General features: G+C 42.8%; 1 protein-coding gene across 2 annotated transcripts; it reads right to left on the bottom strand.

Annotated features, from left to right (window-relative positions):
* Window positions 1-643: 643 nt before the first annotated feature.
* Window positions 644-20,730, bottom strand: LOC107033419 (transport and Golgi organization protein 1 homolog). Of its 2 annotated transcripts, XM_072973001.1 has the most exons (13): window positions 20,610-20,730; window positions 16,536-16,667; window positions 15,624-15,645; window positions 14,037-14,125; window positions 13,300-13,410; window positions 11,556-11,628; window positions 9,387-9,513; window positions 6,554-6,652; window positions 5,797-5,857; window positions 5,649-5,684; window positions 5,506-5,573; window positions 5,290-5,384; window positions 644-803 (listed from the first exon to the last, which is right to left on the bottom strand). In XM_072973001.1, the coding sequence occupies exons 1-13, from the start codon at window positions 20,649-20,651 to the stop codon at window positions 790-792; spliced, it is 969 nt and encodes a 322-aa protein (XP_072829102.1). In that variant the 5' UTR covers window positions 20,652-20,730; the 3' UTR covers window positions 644-789. The 2 variants fall into 2 exon arrangements, with proteins under 2 accessions (XP_072829102.1, XP_072829103.1); XM_072973002.1 differs by lacking the exon at window positions 13,300-13,410.
* Between the last annotated feature and the right edge of the window lie 956 nt (window positions 20,731-21,686).

Genomic DNA, 21,686 nt, shown 5'->3' on the forward strand with positions numbered 1-21,686 from the left:
GGGCAGCTGGGGCACAAGGGAGTGGTGTGGGAGGCCAGAAGGGAGCCAGATTTTTCTACCCAACACCTTCTCCTTGGCAGTGGTGGTGTCCCAACCACTGACCCCTGCCTTGCTCATTTCACAATAAGGAAGTTGTCACAGGATTAAGGCAGCTCACGGGACTTACTATGAAAACCGCTGCCTTCAGTCCCCCTCAGAGTCTGCCTGGAAATGGGGCTGCTGGGGCAGCTGACACGTGGGGCAGGGGCACAAGACTGGGTTAGTGCGGGGCCCTCTCGTGGACTCCCGCGGCCACTCCTGCACCTTGTCCATTCCTCACCATGAGACGTGGCCACTGCATTCTGGTCATCTATCTCATGACCAGACGCCCCTGTGACCGACAGGCCTTACATGCCCAGTGAGTGTTTATAGACTGAAGAAACAACCATCACTGGATCTAGACATAGGCTGTGTCCACCGCCTCAGAAGGATCTCCTGGGCCCCCCTGCAGTCACTGCTGCCCCAAAGGGGTAACCTTGCATCTATCTGCCCCATCACCCTAGCTTCGGCTGGTTTGTGAATTGTGTGCCCATGAATCATACTGTGAGCCCTCGAGAGGGTGTGACCACTGGTACTCCAGGATGCAGACACTGACACAGAGAGAGACCTGTGACAGGTTCATTAGGGGTGACAATAGGAGAGACAACGGCAGAGGGGGCAGGATGGAGCAAGGAGACATTCGGGCCATAATGAACCTCGGACATCTTCTCTAAATATATCACTGCCGCAGCTCAGGGTCCTCTTCAAATTTCATACTGACTGTGCTGTAAGACAAAGAGAGTTTTATTTATTTTAATGGGATCTTCTTTTTTTCCAATTTTGTCTTCTCAAATGTACGTATGGCCTCCGAAGGACACTGTAGTTCATGTGTGCATCTCCGTGTCTATATATAATGAAAATAATTGTTTTCACATCTCAGACACAGATCTCAGAATGTGCACATTCTCATTCTTATATTTCCTTCTTTAACTAGTAGGGCGTGAGTTTTAATAGAAGAAAGGGACTCTTGGCCTTATCTTTAAAGCAGAGAACGGTAAACTCTGGGCCTGAGCTTTTTTATCTTTATTTTAAATTGATGTACTTCCCGGGATATCGTTTGATGATTCTGTGTGCAGACGTTTTCTTTTAAACTATGAGAATGCTGAGTGAGAAATATGTCCCAGTCATTCTGCAAAATAATATGTGTGCTTGACCCGATCTTCCTCACAATGACATCAGAAACCAATATTACCCTTGGTTCACGGACAACAAAGCCGAGACTCTGTGGAAGCCCCACTGAGTCTTGGTGTTAGGGGCTGAACTGTAGGAATTCAAGCAAAGAATCAGAAATCAGATATTGTGACATAAATGTGGCAGACGCCAAGCTGACAGTCGGGGTGGTGACTAGAGGGAGCAGGGGTGCGGGGAGACGGGTCCTGCAGGGGGGTCCCCTGATCACCCCTGACTTCCCCCAAAGAACCTGCCTCATGCTGAAGACCGAGGCAGCTGCTCAGCTGACCTAAATCCTGCCTGCACTTTTCAAATCCCTGGGGCAAAAATAACCTTCAGCCACACAAAATATCCTGAGTAAACCAAGTTAAGTTTCAGTTTCTCTGATATCCAGAGCTTTCTTTCACCCAGATCCAGAACTTTCAGAAATCTAAGAGAAACAATCATCTTTATATGACACTGTGAACCAAGGGATTTCTGGCAGCGGTGGGTTCTGATGGGGATCCCTGCACGGAAACACTGAGTCCCCTGAGCACACACATGGCTCTGCGAGGCCCTCATGCTGCCTTCACACGTCCCACCCCAACTGCCCGTCCTGCCGGGAATGGCCTTCCCGCTCCATCTAAGTGAATCCAACAACCCCCCACTGGGCACCCCCTCAATTTCTTCCTTCCCCTCCACACCCTCCTGTATACTCCTGGGTGGCTCACGTGTCCCACTTTTGTGCTCCGGGGCCCTGTACTGGCATGTCTGTTATGGTGATGACAAGCTGTCTGTTATGAGTGTCTCTGTCTCCCTTTCTCTCACCCCCATCCCTTGAAGGAACATCTTAAGCCCTTGAAGTTCGGGGTGTGCTTCATCCCTCCCAGAGCCCAGAACGCGGTCTATATTGAAGGCACATGTACAGAACTGACATTTCTGCCTTCTGTCAGAAGACCATTTTTTTTTCCCTACATGAGACACCTGCTTTCCAGATTAGGATGGGGAAATGACACAGTCCATCAAATGTGTGTGCTAAGAAACTAGAGGAATGTTACAATGTCCTCAGTCAGGTTTTCCCCGGCATTGCAAAGCCCTGGAGTGACACCTCCCCTTCTTCTGCAACAACTCAACAAGGGAACAGAGGAATGTGCTTTCATGTTACCAAGTAGAGAAACTGGTGGCTGTGGCTGTTGCTGAGGCCCCAGTTGCATACATATTGATCCGCAGAACAGAAGGGAGAGGTGTGTCGGATGACAGACAAAGCACCAACATCAACCAAAGCTGAAACCCCACGCAGCAGTTGTCAGCACCTGGTACTGTCCCCTCCACCAGGTTCCCAGGGAGCAGCACCATCCCACACACTCCGCCCACCCCTCTGGGGCCTGCCTGCAGCCTGGGCTGCACAGGAGGCCCCGGGGATAAAACACTGTCACCACACATCACCGCCTGTGTCTGTAAGTGGAGGAAGGCAAGGGTCCTGCCCTAGAGGAGGATGAACAGAGGTTCCAGCAAACTAACACAGTAGCACCTTCCCGACAGGTGGCCTCTCTGTGCAGGACCCCCTCCCCGCCACCTTCCCCAGCTCCATGGAAGCTTGCTCTTCGTGGACTAAGAACACAGAGAAGGAAAGGACGTGAAGAGCCCCGTGCTCTACACGCGGAATCAGAGCCGCACCTGGGTGCTCGCTCTGCCTGCAGGACCCTGATCGGCCCTCCTCTGCTTCCCTCCTGACAAAGGGCTCTTCTCCTCCCTGGAGGGGCTGCCCCTGGGTGCAAAGAGCTCTGGGGAGCTGGGCACCCTGGAGTCCTGCGGGGGAGCTGGCAAAGTGCTTCTGAGGGGACGATGCTGTCCTCAGAAGGTAGTCAGGCTCCGCTACATTCATCTTTATTCACAGGTAAGTCTGAATTTTAAGTTCACTAGGAAACACAGACTAAATTTGTCCTACAGAAAAGCAAAGTGGGAAGTCTAAATTCCACCACTAATACAAAAGTGATTTTAGCTCATGTGTAAAATCCCACGATGTGTGATGAGATAAAGGAGCATCTCTGACGGCTTCCAGGGCAGCACCGACCCTGCTTACGGGAACACAACGTGAGGACTGTGGTGGGAATCCGCCCTGCAGGGAGTTAGGCATTTTCACTGAGGGCTGTTTCACTTCCAGCATATATTCCCTACCACAAATACAACATCTCTGAGATTCAGGCTTTTCTACCAAGAGTACAACTGGAGGGAGCATGGAAGACACATTTACCTACAGAGAAAAGACAGTGGTGGGCTGTGACATTTACTACATCCAGGAAGATTCGAAGTTGCACAAAGCACACGGCATAAAGTTGGAGGGAGGGCTTTTCTCATTTTTCAGTTACGGAAATTAGAATGGACATTCTAAACCAGAAGAATCACCTGACCTGAACCAGGAAAGGAGTAAAATAATGATGATGATAATAGCCTGTGACCCAGGAGCAAGCCCACGTGAAGGGGGCCAGGAAGGAGTCAGCTGCGCCAGGAGGAGTCAGTGTGGGGCGAGGGCTCACCCTCCTCACGCTATTTTGAGAAACACACTATCAGAGTCTGCGGTCCTCAGCCTCTAAGCCCTCCCTCATGGCTTTTGTAGGCACCACCAGAGGCAACGGCCTGAAGCGGGGGGGCCCCCGGCTCCTGGGGAAGAGTTTGAATTGAAAAGTCACGATGCGGTGGACACATCACAGAACAATCGGGAGGCAAGGCCAGGAGAGGGTTGTTGAAAAGAAACCAGGTATTTCCAGAGGTAGCTCCAGCACAAAATGACCCCTGGAACACAGCTGGAAAAAGATCATTTAGCCGGGGCTCCTCGGCCTCCTCAGTAGGGAAGGAGCTGCCGTTCCTCACAGGGGCGGCACCAGGTCCTGAGTCTGATCACAGCCGAGCAGTGTTGAAGTTTTGTTCTCTCTGACAGACTGTGTGGAGGAAGCAGAAACCCTCATGCCTTCCTCCAGGAGCTCACACTCCTGCCCACTCCCCGGTCTCTTCACAGAGGCCGCAGGTCTCCCTCATGTCTCAGGTGACCCCGAGGGCAAAGGGGGACTGGACCCCTGACCCTTGAGGAGGACACCACAGAGCCCTGGTTCAGGTGTTTTCATAACTAATTAACCTGGATGGAAGCTCAGGGCTCAAATCCCTGGAAATCAACACTAACACAGGGGACTCACAATACACTTCAGGTGAAACCATAGTTTCTACATAGGTTAAAAATTAAAATAAGGAGAGTCTTTCATAGGAAGAATATCAACAAGCCCTGACCATGAGCTCCACCTATTTCTCCTCAGCCTGTTGGTAAACTGTTGAAATCCTTCTGTCTGACAGAACATGTCTTGTATAAGTGACCAGGTGTCACATAAATATTTATGAAAGAAGCAGCCTTAGAAAGACTAATACTGTAATAATCGGCAAAAGACTGGTGAATTCTATGGAGACTCTGTTGGAAGATTTTAGGGTTACATGTACAACCCTAGAAGAGTGAGATTACGTAGTAATATTACTTACTAACTGGCTACTCTAGATCACTGTGCAACATTTTTTATGAGAATGAAAGGACCTGCAAAATTAGTGAAGAGATGCCTGCTGTCTTAAAGCAGATCTTGAATAGAATATTCAAGGCAAATGAAGAAACTTTTTTTCTCATCAGGACATACTGCCTTCATTCTAAAATGTTGTGCGTGTTATTTTTCTGAAATAAAAGGATAATTCAGCCTTCAACATTGTCTCCAGATGGGAAGAGGGTTCTGACGCTCATGTCTTCTAGTACACAGCAACCAACCAAATCAACCAACCAAGAGGCTGCAGGGCAGCCCACAGTCCCTGGAGGGGCATGAGCTCCACCGTTCACAGGAGACAGAGCCCTGCTGGCTGGCGGCATGTGAAGAAAAGAGCATCTTGTCAACCAACTGAGAACCTGTTCTCTGCAGTGAGTGTATGGTACGGTGTCCAGGAAACCTAACAATTACCCACGGGGACAAGAAGCCCATTGGGCAGCTTTTGCAGCAGAAATGAAGCTGCTGCACTTCACAGTGTGCTCCTTACATGTCAATGGAGGGTGCAGCCCGTATGGTCCTCCTAGGATGGCCTCCTGCTTCATGTATTTCTCTGCCTGCCTCTGTCTGGAGATTGCTTCCAGTCTTAAAGATAGAGAAAGAATGGCTTCAGTAAGAATTACATCACCAACTCCTCTACTAGACACGAAACAACCAATCCTTAAAAATCTCAAAACATCCTTAAAAATGTGTCAAAATTCTGTACCTTTGTTTCAGGTAGGCAACTTCCCTTCTCATCTCAGCATTTTCCCTCTCCAACTCCTGAGCCCTGAGCTGTGGGAGAAAAACACATCGATGCTCAGTTGTGGCCAACTGTGCACAAAGGGAAGGAAGGAAACAAATTCTTACCCAGTTGTCTTGGGCCTTCTTCTCAGCAAGAGCGATCTGAAAAATTCAACACATCAAGAAACACCCCATGGCTAGGGATTCTGAGGACAACAATAACTGTCTGCATCATGTGCGAAGGACTCAGTGTGTCAGGAGGAAGGCAGGTTACCTGGTGTCTCCAGGTGATCTCTGCTTCCTGCATTTGCCTTTGGCATTCTTCAAGTCTTCTCCTGAGTTACAGATTATTTCATCAGATAAAACACAATGCTGGGTATGATTTTAAATAACCTGGCCAAGTCCACATTATCCAAACTACACACTTATACACATTGTCTAATCGTACAAGACACATTCCATATGACCATAAATGTACAGTAGGTTCAAAGCTATTGCTGCATTAATTCCTTCCTTCATTATTATTTAATGCCTGCCAGGTTCTGCCTGACATAATTTCCTTTCCCATCCTCAGCGTTTCCCTAATTTATCCTGTATTGAGTCTCTTTCACCATCAAGTTTGATTCGTCTTTTCCTTACATCCTTATCCTATTTCTCAGGCTCACAACAAGTGGGTCTCTCCAGGGGCACGGTCATACGTATTGATGTGACTGATGTTACACCAAATTGCTTTCCTAAGGTTGATAATAATTTATGGCACCTTCAGAAACATCCCCGTGAACCTTCTTTCCACACAGTCTGGCCAGCACTGGGGATGAGGGAATTCTTAGTAACTTAATACTTTTTCAAGTTAAAACTTTAACTTAACATGTAAAATTTAACATTTTTTTCCTGTGTGAAGTATCTATACAAATGACTTCTGAACATTTGTTTTGGTCTGTGTATGATATTGTGTCTAAACGTTTGAGAAAAGTTTTTTAAAAATCCATCAGGGGTTTTCTGAGCCACAGGTGTTCAGGAGCTGAACTCACTTGTACTTTTGTGTCTCTTCCTCAGCCAATTTCAACTTCTCTTCTACTGCTAATAGCTGCTTTTTTTCCACCAGCTCACATCTTTTCATGTCCAGCTTCCTGAGAGGGGAAAGACACTCTGAAATTCTGCCAGTTTTCCATCCCAGAAATTGGAAGGGAAGAATTCAATGTTCCTTTCACCCTTCCCCATAAATGCACAGACTGACAAATACAGAGGAAGGAATTAAAGGCCCCCACTAACAGAGATCAAAAATTAAACTCAGGCTTCTGGCAAGTGTTTGGTATTTGGGCTTCTCTTCAGCGTCTCCATCCCTGTTCATTTGGACATACAGTAAACACACATGAAAAGCCCATGTGAGATGCACTGTGTGCCCTCCCAGGCCCAGCCTTCTGTGACTGGGACAGCGTGAGCTCACTGTGTTCCAATGTGGGAAACAGGGCCTGACCAAGTCATCACACCCAAACACATTAGGATGAAGCAAGCATTCATGACTTATTTGATTTCTCCCACGGAGAGCCCTGATTTCAGTTGAAGCTTGGGGGAAAACCTGATTCTTTAGGAAATATAAGAAAATGTTTGTTTTTGAATGTGGGTTAATGGGTGTGAAGTCCATGACCTCCCCCTGAGAATGACAGAAAGCTCTGGACAAATTATGACCTCCACAATTACCAAATTTCTAACAAGCCAGGAAGGAAAATGAGGCCAAGATGGAGAAGAAGGAAGCCCAGGACTGGGTCCACCTTCCCCAAGGGTCATCCGTTAACTGCAGAGGAAACTACTGAGATGCCGAGCAGCCCAGCAGCTTGTGCCCCACCCACTCCCTACCCCCCCACAACGGGCACCGCAGTCAGACAGCTGGAGCTCACGATCCATCAGTGCAGGTGATCCCTAGAGAGACCCACAGGCCTTAGCTGGGATCCATGAGAGTTACATGCCAGGAATAAAGGTGGACAGGAGACACACTGGCCTCAAGAGGGCTGACTACACTGACTGATCTCAGTTGGTAACTGGTAACTAACTGGGTTGACAGGATGCAGCACTGCTGGCTCCCTGATCACCTGCCAGCTGTAATGCCCATCTTCTCTGCAGCAAGTTAACCTCACTCTAGGCCTCAAATTTTCTCTGTTTTCTACCCAATGTCTAGAATTTAATAAAAATGATAGACACATGGCAGGTCATTGACAATATGATGCGGTTGAAACCTAAGGACAATAAAAATGGATCTGGGGGATCCAGATAATGAAGTGATTAAATCTGGTCCAAGAACCCACTAAGATCTCAAACTAAATACAAATAAGAACTCTGGTAGACAGCAGCATGTAAAACAATGAAGCTAGAACACACCCTTACACCATATACAAAAATCAACTCAAAATGGATTAAAGACTTAAACATAAGACAAGATACAATAAACCTCCTAAAGGAAAACATAGGCAAAACATTATCTGACATACATTTCAAAAATTTTCTCCTAGAAGAAATAAAAGCAAGAATAAACAAATGGGACCTAATGAAACTTACAAGCTTCTGCAGAGCAAAGGAAACCAGAAATAAAACAAGAAGAAAACCTACAGAATGGGAGAAAATTTTTGCAAGTGAAACCGACAAAGGCTTGATCTCCAAAATATATAAGCAGCTCATACGACTCAATAAGAAAAAAATAAACAACCCAATCCAAAAATGAGCAGAAGACCTAAACAAACAATTCTCCAAGGAAGACATACAAATGATCAAAAAGCACATGAAAAAATGCTCAATATCACTAATTATCAGAGAAATGCAAATCAAAACTACAATGAGGTATCACCTCACACCAGTCAGAATGGCCGTCATTCAAAAATCCACAAGTGACAAATGCTGGAGAGGCTGTGGAGAAAGGGAAACCCTCCTACACTGCTGGTGGGAATGCAGTTTGGTGCAGCCACTATGGAAAACAGTGTGGAGATTCCTCAAAAGACTAGGAATAGACTTACCATATGACCCAGGAATCCCACTCCTGGGCTTGTATCCGGAAGGAACCCTACTTCAGGATGACACCTGCACCCCAATGTTCATAGCAGCACTATTTACAATAGCCAAAACATGGAAACAGCCTAAATGTCCATCAACAGGTGACTGGATAAAGAAGAGGTGGTATATTTATACAATGGAATACTACTCAGCCATAAAAACCGACAACATAATGCCATTTGCAGCAACATGGATGATCCTAGAGAATGTCATTCTAAGTGAAGTAAGCCAGAAAGAGAAAGAAAAATAGCATATGAGATCGCTCATATGTGGAATCTAAAAAACAAAAACAAACAAACAAACAAAAACAAAGCATAAATACAGGACAGAAATAGACTCATGGACAGAGAATACAGACTTGTGGTTACCGGGGGGGGGGGGTAGAGGGTGGGAAGGGATAGACTGGGATTTCAAAATTGTAGAATAGATAAACAAGATTACACTGTATAGCACAGGGAAATATACACAAAATGTTATGATAAATCACAGAGAAAAAAATGTGACAATGAGTGTGTATATGTCCATGAATGACTGAAAAATTGTGCTGAACACTGGAATTTGACACAACACTGTAAAATGATTATAAATCAATAAAAAATGTTAAAAAAAAAAAAAAAGAACTCTGGTAACCAGTTAGAATGAACAGAAGCAGATTACAGAAATCAAGGCAGAAAAGTAAACACAAATCTGAACTGATTGAATATGGTAAAGAAAATAAGGTGGTAAGTATCCTGAAACATTATATCTACATAATTCCACACATTCATTTACATGACATTATCTGTCATAATTAACACGGGAACGTCTTACTCTTCAATGTACCTATTTAACTGTCCAGCAATTTCTTTAAGGAAGTGTATTCTTGGCTCCAGCCTTTGGAATTTCGCTTCCTCTCCCAGTTTCACAGATCCCGATGCAGCACAGTGGTCTTGCACTTCACCTTCACGTTCTGTAAATATAAAACAATTGTCTTTGTGTGTGTACATGTGCACTCAAGAGGTTGGCTATGGTGGGGAGTGGAGAAAGGAGAGAATCCTGAAGGCAGGAATCCACTTTTTACCTTCCCAGTGCAAACTCATTTTTACTACAGGCATGTCTCATTTTATTGCCCTTCATGGTGATGCATTTTTTAAAAAACAAATTAAAGATTTGTAGCAACCCTGAGTCCAGAAATTTTATCGGTAACACTTTTTTTCTGACAGCATTCGCTCATTTCTTATCTCTGTGTCACATTTTGGTAATTCTTGAAATATTTCATTCTTTATCATTTTAATTAAAACAGGCATGACATTCCTTTAAGGCAAAGCCTAATCCAGTGGAAGTCCCTAATTCTCAGCAATTCTGCAAACCCTGAGAGAGATGAAGAGGCTACAAAAGAAAAGTCTGAAGCCAGTAGGGGTTGGCCCATGAAGTTTAAGGCATGATTCCATCTCCATTGCATACATGTGCGAGGTAAGGCAGGAAAAGCTAATCCAGAAGCTGCTGCAAGTTATCCAGGAGATCAAGCTAAGACAATTAATGAAGGTGGCTAGACTAAACAACAGACTTTCAATGCAGAAAATTGGATGGGGAGGCCATCCAGCACCTTTATAGCTGGAGAGAATTCAGCACCTGGCATCAAAGCTTCAATGGACAGGCTGATTTTCTTGTTAGGGGCTAATGCAGCTGGTGACTGTAAGTTGAAGCCAATGCTCATTTAACAGTCTGAAAATCCTATGTCCCATGAGAATCATGGGAAAACTACTCTGTGCTCTCTATATGGAACAAAGCCTGGATGACAGCACATCTGTTTACAACATGAATATTTTAGCCCACTGTTGAGACCTACTGCTCAGAAAGACAAACAAACAAACAAACAAAAACCCAAAACACTTCTTTCAAAATATTATTGCTCTTGGTTAATGCACCCAGCCACCCAGGAGCTCTGATGGAGACGTATGAGATGAGTGCCGTTTCCATGCTTAACATGACATCCATTCTGCAGCCCATGGATCAGGAGTAATTATGACTTTCAAGTCTTATTATTTAAGAAATACATTTTGGAAGGCTTTAGCTGCCACAGATAGTGACACCACTGATGGGTCTGGGCAAATAAATGGAAAACTTTCTGAAAAGGATTCACCACTTTAAGTGCCATTAAGAACATTTGTGATTCATGGGAAGAAGTCAAAATATCAACATGAACCAGGGTCTGGAATGAACTCATTCCAAGCTCGATGTGTGACTTTGAGAGGCTCAAGACTTCAGTGCAGAAGGGAAATGCAGATGTGCAGAAAATAGCAAGAGAACTAGAGTTGGAATTGGAGCCTGAAGACGTGACAGAATGGCTGCAATCTCATGATAAATTGTGCACAAATGAGGAGCTGCTTCTTATGGATGAGCAAAGAGATTGTTTTCTCGAGATGGAATCTACTGGTGAAGATGCTGTAAAGAATGTTGAAATAACAAAGGTATGAACTTGGCTGATAAACTACTGCAGGGTTTGAGAGGATTGACTCTAGTTTGAAAGAAGTTCTACTGTGTGTAAAATGTATCAGATAGCATTGCCTGCTACAGAGGAGTTGTCCCTGAAAGGAAGAGTTAATCCTGTGACAAAATTCACTGTGGTCTTATGTTAAGAAATTGCAAAAGCCACACCAATCTTCAGCAACTGCCGCAATGATTGATCAGCAGCCACCAACATCAATTCAAGGCCATCCACCAACAAAAAGATAACACCTCACTGAAGGCTCAGATGATGGCTAGTAGTTTTTAATAATAAAGTATATTTAAATTAAGTTATCAACATTGGGGTTTTTAGACATAGCGGTATTGCTCACTTTAACAGACTACAGTATAGTGTAAAGATAACTGTTATATGCACTGGAAAACAAACAAAAAAACTTGACTCTCTTTATTATGATATTTATTTCATTCAAGGGTCTAGAACAGAGGCCACAACATCTCCCAGGAAGCTGACATGTGAGGTTTTCTTCCAAACAAGCAACATACCTTCCAGGTTACATTCCTCAGTTGTCACAGCTCTCTGCATCAAATCCTCAGGTCTTGTGTTCAAAATGCCTGGCTGTAAGACAGATGTGAGAAAACATATTCTAGAAGTAATGATCCACAGCAATGTGAATGTACTTAACACAAAAGGATCGTACACTTGGAAACAGCTAAGAGAGGTCATCTGATTTATGTGCATTACAACACAATTAAACATTGACAAAGTGATGTTCAGTTCTCTGATGTAAGTATCTCTGGGGGTGAGTAACATTTCTTACTCTCTTCTTCTTGCTGCTGAGCTGAACATCCTCCTGTACATGCATTTCTTCAGATTTCACTTTGGCTTCATGGACATGAGCTTTATTAAGAGCAATTTCAACCTAAAACATTCTGATTGATGACTAAATTCCCAAGAAAAATAATTTGAATAGTTATCAACATTTAGTCTTCTAAGACATGAAATTGTTGTTCCTTGTGAAAGCTAATGTGTACAGTGGGAATCCTGCTGCAACTGCAGGCACTTATCTCTGAGATTCCTGAAGTGTTCATTGAAACAGCATCTTTCAAGTTCTGAGGAGATGTTCCTTTTTCTGATATCTTCACACAGGATAGAAACAAAGCATGTATTAAGATTTCAATGAAAACTCAGGGTGATATGCTTAAAAAGCGTAACTTTTTTTTTTCAAAAACAAATTATTTTGTTAAGTGCAAAACAAACCATAGAAAATAAACATATTAGCTCTGGTACACATCCAAAGACTTTGGTGAGCATTCTCTCTACAAGATATTAAGGCAGTGAAATGATTCTGAACATACAAATTTTAAAAATAAAAGAAAACAAGTGTCATACATCCCCTTACACATGCTTGAAAGCATCTGGGACTTTGCATGAATTTTGGTTTGGGGTCAAAGACAGTGTCTGCTCCATTTGAGAGTTTACAACAGACAGGGTCTCTTACTTCAGGTTCTAGCACTAGGAATCCTAACAGTTCATTCTGACCCTTTGTGTCTTGCATTTCCTTCTTCAGCTGGTCTTCTTTCATTGCCAGCCTGTCAATCTCTTCCAGCAAGTCTTGGTTTGTTCTGATGGGCAGTTGCTTCTCTTCAACCCATTTGGAATCCTGTCCCTTCTCAGCCTGTATCCACAGCCACTCCTAAGTTTCCTGTGATGGCAGCTGATCCAGGTTGGGCCCAGGATAAATGTCAAGCCCAGAAAAAATGCAGAACAAAGACAGGCCTTCAGGCACAAATATTGCCTGGCTTCCACAAACTTCCTCCTCACTGGACAATGGAAGACATGCCTGGGTGACAAGGGGAAAGCAAGGGTGGGAAACTGCTCATGTCAAAGAGCTCATAAGTGAGTGTTCCTAGTGGAATATAAAGAAAGTTTCCCCAAATTCACATGGAAAATTCTGTTTAACTTCAACAGAGCAAGGGGCTGCACAACTCAGCTAGATTACTTCCTTAACCTCTCAGGCATTTCCTGGCATTTTCTATGTATCTTGGAGGGCAGTGTGAGTGGTGAGAAAACCCCCTAGGTTGTGAAAATAAGACATATTTCCATAGAAAAAAGTCACAGAGGTCTTAGTCCATGAAATTCTGGATCATTGTTCATAGGGAGGTTCAGCTCCCAAGCTCCCACAGTCTACTGTGCCCAAAAGCAAGAGGAGCTGGAGCTCTCAGCTTATCCAGTGCACAAAAAGCCTCAGAAGCCCAATTATGGTCAACGTGGCAGCCAAACTCTTACCAAGCACTGACGCTTGGCATTCTGATCCCTTGCTGACTGCAGTTTCGCTCGAGCAATTTGAATGAAGTAATTCAAATATTCATTAACCCTCTCCATGGTTTTGATGTTCTCCTTCAACAAAAACATACTGAATCAGTAACAATTACTCATTACTTTCATTTCTGTTTTCAGAATGTAATCTAGGAAAAGATGTTTGTAACTTAAACTTAAGTGCTTCGTCAGAGAGCATCTTCTTCTGCCTAATGGTCTCCTCTAAGCATTTCTCTGAATCATTTGTCTATGCAAATATGCAATAAAGGAAACAGAATTACAATTATTAATTACACTGCTAGCTTAACCTATCTTGTGTGTAACCCCTTCCACTAATACAGAAAGTAGTGCTTTACATCTATGACACTTGCTGTGTTTATTTATTTTTTTTATTGAAGTACATAATCAGTTACAGTGTGTCAATTTCTGGTATACAGTATAATAATTCAGTCACAGCCATATATGTACCTATATTTGTCTTCACATTATTTTTCATTATAGGTTACTACAAGATATCAAGTAGAGTTCCCTATGCTCTACAGAAGAAATTTGTTTTTTATCTAGGACACTTGCTTTGAATCTAGACCTCTTATAGAAAATATGGGACAGGACAGTGGGATGAAAGAAAGAGAGCCAAATAACTGAACTACCAGAGGGGGAAGGGATTGAAGGTGAAGTCACAAAAAATATCAAATGGACAATGATACCTTCTGCTCCCAAGTGGATATATTTTCTGCAAGTTCTCTGTTTTCATTCTTTAAATTATTGATCTTCTCAGTTATCTGCTTTATAGTAACTAAAAGGAGATAAAGCAATTTCTTATATTGGTAGGAAAACCCAGTAGAATTGAATTATCCCAATAGATTAGTGGCAGAGACAAACCTGGCTGGCACTATGAGTGTAATTAACTTTTTAGCTTTACTATTGTGCCTAAAGAAAGCAAATTTTATCAGTGGCATTTTAAATGTGAGATCACTGAGACTCCTAGTTCAATTATTTTCAAAGATGCAGAAACACTATAAAAAGTCTTCTCCTAAGTTCTCTCCCAGCTATAAGCACCATTCTTAGAAAATTCAATCATTCAAATACTTCTGACATCACCAGAGATGAAATAGAAAAACCAAGCATCCTGTCCCCTTAACATTCTCTCCTCCAATTATTAAGGTAAGTAAACGGGCCCCTGTTTAAAAAAAAAAACAAAAAAACAAAAAAGAACCCTTATTCCAGGCAGGTTCATCCCACAGCCAGGCCCTATTGTCAGCACCACAGAAGGCAAGTTCAAAACGTCTCCTGATTGGACCTGCACAGGCCTCCAGTGTCTTCCTGCTGCCTGGCGGATCATCTTTCATGAAAAACATGCTGGGGGCCCTGAAGGACAAGGTCATTGGGATTAAACACTTGGTACGATGTCACTGGAGGACCTGGATAACGCACAGTAACTAAATGACAAGTTTTCCATTGCCAGGAAGAGAATGTTCCCATCACTGCTTCAGGAAAACAGCACACAAAAAGCACCCAGTCACAGAGGACCCCACACGTGAAGCTCTAGAACGCAGCCCTCAATTCCAGACTCCTCTGTCGGGCATTTAATTCTCTCATCTGACCACACAGCACACACGCCTCTTCTCTCTGCCCAGCGGGGAAGCTCTGATGCCCAGATCCCTCTTCTCACCACCAGCACTTCTGCATCCGTTGTGACCAACACCAGCAATCAAGGGCCTACTGAGCGCCAGGCAGCCACTGTGCCTGCCACACACAGCCCTACTCAGTCAGCAGGGTCTGTGAAGAAAGCGGTGTCCTCAGGCTGAATCACTTTCATGAAGTCCCCGCTGGCATGAATGGCTCCCTTCACTTCTGAGTCAGAGTCCATGGATTCCCCTTGGCTGTGACACACACCAGCTGGCTACATCTGCATCCCTCCCTAAGCCTGGAGAGTCCTGATAGGCTCAAGTAGTGTTTTAGCACCTTTAGTTTTCACCAAGAACCAGGTCATGCCAGGTACTCACTCCAAATGTTAAGACTCTTCTCATCACCTACTCCCTGAAGGTTTCTATACAAAATTAAACTCATCCTTGTCTCCCTACACCTGTGACCCTCCTGGTCTCTTATCTCAATAGATGCCAACTTCCTCCACGGTGTCATTTATACATCATCCCCAGGAGTAAAACTTTCAAGAGTTATGAAGTCAGTTAGACATCAGAAGTCACTGTGTTTGCTCTTAGTTGAATTAAAACCCACATCAAATCCCAGTATTGAGAAAATATTACAAAGAAAACTAGATCTGAATATCTTACCTTGATACTTTTGAGGCTTTTCCTAGGAGAGGAAGAAACATTAAATTTGATGTCAAAACATGTAATTAGTATATATATAGTTTCTAATAAAATATCAGAATGGTAACCCATTGAAATTACAAATATCATTTTGGTTCAGCATAATGATTCATATAATTAAAAAATCAGGAAAAATCAGTATTTCCTACTTAAGGCAGGATCTTTCACTCACCATTTCTGATAGAGAGCACAAAAGTAAATAATTTATTTTAGAACAAAGATCTCTTTACATTCTATTAAATAAACACCAATCTATTTAATTTTCATAATGCATATTTATGTTTGATTACAGTGAACTATTTTATTTTCATAATATATTGTTATAAATACACTAATGCATCATTTATCTAATTTGTTTTTGTCAAACCAAACATCCATACTGTAGTCCAGAACCTGGATTGTTGTATAAATGTCAGAGAGAGAGAGAGAAAGAGAGAGAGGAGAAACTAAAAGAAAAATAAAGGGAAAATCTTTATACTAAGATACACCCCTATCATTCAATGAAAGTTGTTTGGAACTCTTATAAAGAGTTGACTGAATTGATAAACAACTGTAACATGTAAGTTCCTCAGATTTTTCAAGACCACTAAAAAAAGGGGGGGACATGAAATGAGACATCAGATGAGAATGATAGTGGTCAACGACTGTAACAAAAGCACAAGCAACAGCAGGAAAGACAGCTACCATTTTTAAGAAGCAAAATTTTCATTTCAAAACTAATTTCTGTTCAAGTTAGTAACGTAAAAGGAAACAAAGAAAAGGTCTGGACTTCTGGATTCTGGCCTAGGCGTGCAAATAAAATGTCCAGTGACTACAAAAATTCCTGGCAGGTGTGATTAAAAGGACAGCGTAAGGTACTTCAGTAATACTCACAGCAAGGACGGTCCTCCAGATGAACACCAGGAAAGCAAAAATTCTCCAGCAGGCAGTAAGAACAGTAGCACTCTGCAGAATTCCATGAACATCAGGCCCAGGATGGGAAAGGAGAACCAGAGTGCGGACGACCTGAAATAATATTGGAGATAATGAGGAATCTCAGAGACATTCACAGTTTATCCGTCACAAAGAATCCTCTCTAGAAACCCTAAACCACACCCCTCAAGTATCTCCTCAGAGAGGAGAGTAGGGACACTTGAGTTCAAACGGAGCAGGAGGAAGCTCTTAGGACTGTGGGTATGTTTACTGCCTTTGTTTGGAGATAAGTTTCTTTGCTGCACATTGCTGCACACATATGTCAAATATCAACAAATTGTACTCATTGGAAAGGTGCTGATATTACTTGTAAATACACCACACTAAACCTATACAAAAAAGCCTGATCCACAAAATGTTAGAGATTTGACTTTGCTGACGGACACATTGCAAATATCTTAAAAATAGTTAATAGAACTTAACTTATGAATGTAGAAGCCAACTTGAAACTGAAAATAAGCAAGCACAAGCCTACAGGGGATGGGAAGCCTACATCTTCTATTGTATGTTCATGAAGCAACTGAATAAACTCCTATGAAATATCTCCAAAAATATACCCAAAATGTATGGGAAAATAGCAATGAAAATGTGTTAAAGTAAAACTGAGATTAATACACAGAGAGATATACCTTTGTGTTTATAGATTGGACATGACTGAGAACGTGGATCAGCTACTGTTATCATAATACCAAAGTTACTATTCCAACAAAAATTAATTATAATTTATTTTAGCCCAACTTTCTAAAAACCATGGAGGTTTTCTTTCAATGTTCACTTTGACTCTGAACCAGAGTATGTAATGTCAGACTTCTGAAATATATAAGGATTTGTATAATTCAGCAATCTTGTATAATGATTAAAACTATGAGAATGAAGTTACATAAAAATAGAATTCAAAACAGTCAGTACAAATAATTCATATGCATATTTCATAGTGTTGCACCTACGTCAATTAACAGCAACCATGAAAGTTAATTAGTATTTCTGGAATGTATGGTCACCAAAACAAAAGGCAAACACATAGTTTTGTCAAAACTAGATTTCTAAGTATTGTAGGAGGGAATAAATGCACAATGCAATTTGTACTAATTCAACACCAAGCTTCAGTTTTGTGCAAATAAAACCTCTCTAGAAAGCAGCGTCTGAAATTGGTAACATTGTCGTTGTCAGCTCTCACAGTTGAGGTCAGTAAAATGTGTGATGGTGGGAAACATGCACGGTCTTTGTGTAGCTGCTGTCTGAGAGAGCAGTGGCTCTCAGCACAAAGGACAGACATGCAGATCAAAGGCACAAAAAGACAAACACCATCTGGTCACTAACTGGTAAAACACCATCTGTCGTGGGTATGCTTGTTACACACGGCACTGTCTAAATGCTGACATAAGTAGCTGACTCCTACCTAGACTCTATCCACCAGGGCCAATGAACCCAGGTTCTGACAGTCAGTGGCCATGTGCAATGGTGGAGGAGGACAAGTTAGTTTATCCAAATGCTCAAAGATGTGGTAGGGAAAGAGGGCTTAACTAACCTATGAGAACTCAGCCTCATTCCCTTTGAGGGAAAAAAATTCCAACAAAGATTACCTAGAAATGTCCTCCTTAGTAGGCTCAAACGAAACAGAACAGATTCCTCTTGAGTTGGAGCATTCATATGGCATGATTCTGCCTCAGTGCAAAGGTTGTTCCTGACACTTGATTTTTCCAGAACCCTAAGAATCTGGTGCTTGCCCATCAGAACAAACCCACTTTAATCCATGAGGTGTTCTCAGTCTTTCTTTTCCTTGGGTGTGGAGGTGCTTTTTCCTGACAGAGTGAAAATTTCACAGTATGTACCTGAATTTTCTTTATATTTGGACAATTCTAAGGACATGAAGGACCCTCTCTGCTTTGGGGAAATCAACTCTCTGCACATGGACACTTCACTAAAGGGAGGACAACTCGTCCACCTCCTAGGCATTTCCCCATTATAAATATCCCAGCAGGTTGTAGCCACTGATTTTCACATTGACTGGACTCTCAAGGCTCCCATCAACCTAGTTGGACACAGAGTCCCTGGGGGCAGCCTCCAAGATGAGAAGGAAAGGGGTGACCCAGAATTTGCTAGAAGTCTGATAGAAATAAAAGCAAAAATAAACATATGGAACTTAATTAAACTTGGAAGCTTTTGCATAGCAAAGGAAATAATAAGCAAAATAAAAAGACAACCTATGGAATGGGAGAAAATATTTGCAAAAGATGAGACTGACACGGGCTTAATTGCCAGAATATATAAATAGGTCACATAACTGAATAAGAAAAAAAACAAACAAGCCAATCCAAAAATCGTCAGAAGACCTAAACAAGCAATTCTCCAAGGAAGACATACAAATGGCCAATAGACACATGAAAAAATGCTCAATATCACTAATTATCAGAGAAATGAAAATCAAAACTACAATGAGGTATCACCTTACACCAGTCAGAAGGGCCATCATTCAAAAGTCCACAAACAGTAAATGCTGAAGAGGGTGTGGAGAAAAGGGAACCCTCCTACACTGCTGGTAGGAATGTAGTTTGGTGCAGCCATTATGGAAAATAGTACGGAGATTCATCAAAAGACTAAATATAGACTTATCATATGATCAAGCAATCCCACTCTTGGGCATATATGCAGAGGGAACCTTAATTCAAAGAGATACCTGCAACCCAATGTTCATAGCAGCATGATTTACAATAGCCAAGACATGGAAACAATCTATGTGTCCACTGACAGATGACAGGATAAAGAAGCTGTGGTATATTCATGCAATAGAATACCACTTGGCCATAAAAAATAATAAAATGATGCCATTTATACCAACATGGATGGACCTGGAGAATGTCATTCTAAGTGAAGTAAGTCAGAAAGCAAAAGAAAAAATATACCATATGATATCACTTACATGTGGAATCAAAAAAAAAAAAAAGACAAATGAACTTATTTACAAAACAAAAACTGACTCACAGACACAGAAAACAAACTTATGGTTACCAGGGGTGGAAAGGGGTGAGTAGGGAAAAATTGGGAGTTTGAGATTCATGGATACTTATCTATATAAAGTAGATGAACAACTAGCTTATACTGTAGAGCGCAGGGAACTATATTCAATATCTTGTAGTAATTTATGGTAAAAAGGAATATGAAAATGAATATATGTATGCTCCTATATGACTGAAGCATTCTGTTGTACACCAGAAATTGACACAACATTGTAAACTAACTATACTTCAATAAAAATATTTTTTAAATTATAGAGCTATTGAATATTTTCATTACATTAAAATTTCTGGAAAGAATACACTTCAAAGAGAAAAAAAAAAGTTGTTAGAAGTTAACAAACCAGAAAGCACAGAGCACAAATGACATTTCACTGTTTAACAGACTAGCACAAACCCAATGCTTAGATCCCACTGCTCCCAGGGCTGCCGAGCTTCACCACTAGGAAGAGTGTGCTCCGAGGAACACACACTGCACAGGGACTGGACCCCAAATGTGTACAGCTTGAAGCAGGATCTTGACAAGCTTTCCAGGAGCCAGTCTAACTATGACTTCTAGTAAGTAAGAGTTGCTCACTTTTTAAAAAACAGCTTTATTGAGATATAATTAACACATCCCCCCCATTTTAGACATACAACTCAATGGCTTTTAGTATATTCACACTTCCTTCTTTGCTGCAATAAAGTAACAATTTCAGGTTTCATCCCGTCAACCGTGCTGTGTTTGGCCCAAGAGGTCCTGACAGGACCCAGATCTTGATGAGGACGCCGGTGGCCAGGGCCACTTCAGGCTGGTCAAGAAACCTGTCCTGAGGGCCTCAGTCTTCACCAATGATGAGTTCCCATCAAGGACCCCATGAGAAAGCAGTTACTTAACCACAGTGTGAAAGAGCCCAGGGAAAAGGAGGAAGCCCCTGACGCCCCATGTTTACTCACAGCTCATGGGGTACGGGTTACTCACAGATGTGGGACACCCCAGCAAGTGGGACCTCATCCCCTCCATGTCCTGGTCCTCTCAGGGGCCCTCAGGTCCCCATGCAGGAGGAAGGGTGGGAGGGGAGGGGAAGGAGGAGGGGGGAGGGGAGCAGGGGGAGGGAGTGTGACAGGAAGAGGGGTTGGGCACTTAGTAGGAGAAGAAGGGGGGCACAGAAAGGATGAGGGTCAATCAAGCTTTTGAGGGGAGGAAGGAGGGTTCAGTCAGGTTAGCAGGCCAGCCATAAGAGGTCAAACGGACTCTCAGGAGCAGTTGGAGGGGATGATGCTTTATACCCTCTTTCAACCAATCACCTGCCTTCACCGCCGGCCCCTCACAGTGGACATTCCGGGTGCCCTCACTTTTGGAATGCGCCCCCCTACCTGATCCCCCACCACCAACTGCCATCCAACCCTGGGTCCTCAATGCAAGCTATTCCGACCTTATGCTTTCTTGTCCTTCCCAACCCTGGTCCCCTGCCCCCTACTTCTGGGTGCTCCCTCCTTCTCCAAATTCCCAGGGTTTCCCTTGGGCAGTGGCTGAAAAACATGTAAAGAATGACAGAACCAAGAGGAATCAATTACACAGGCTGAGTGGGAGGTCTTCACTACCCCTCGCTCAGCACTTCATACAAAAAGCAGACACAGCGTTCACAAGATGGAGAAGATCTTAACAGCAAACCATCTTAACCACATTGCCACACCTATATGGCCATCCTTATCTGTAGTACACCAGTAGGTGACACAGTAACCTTAGGTACATATGATACATACATAAAAATAAACCCTATTATTATGGCCAAAACTATAACTATAAAATATAATTATATATTGTCACACCACCTACATTGCACTTGGGTGACTCATGTACAAACAGGTCCAAAGAGGCAGAAACTACCCCGGTGGGGCAAGAGCAAAGTTATGCTCTGGGGTAGCATTGGCTGCGAGGGGGCCTGAGAAATCCTTCTGGAGTGGTGGGAAGATTTGGTGTCTGGATATGGGGGATGGTTGTGTTCATTCAATCAAGAAATACTGAGCACGCAGGGCCTGCTAGTCCCAAGGGTCA

This window comes from Vicugna pacos, chromosome 12 (assembly GCF_048564905.1).
Source record: "Vicugna pacos chromosome 12, VicPac4, whole genome shotgun sequence".
Classification (NCBI taxonomy): Eukaryota; Metazoa; Chordata; class Mammalia; order Artiodactyla; family Camelidae; genus Vicugna; species Vicugna pacos.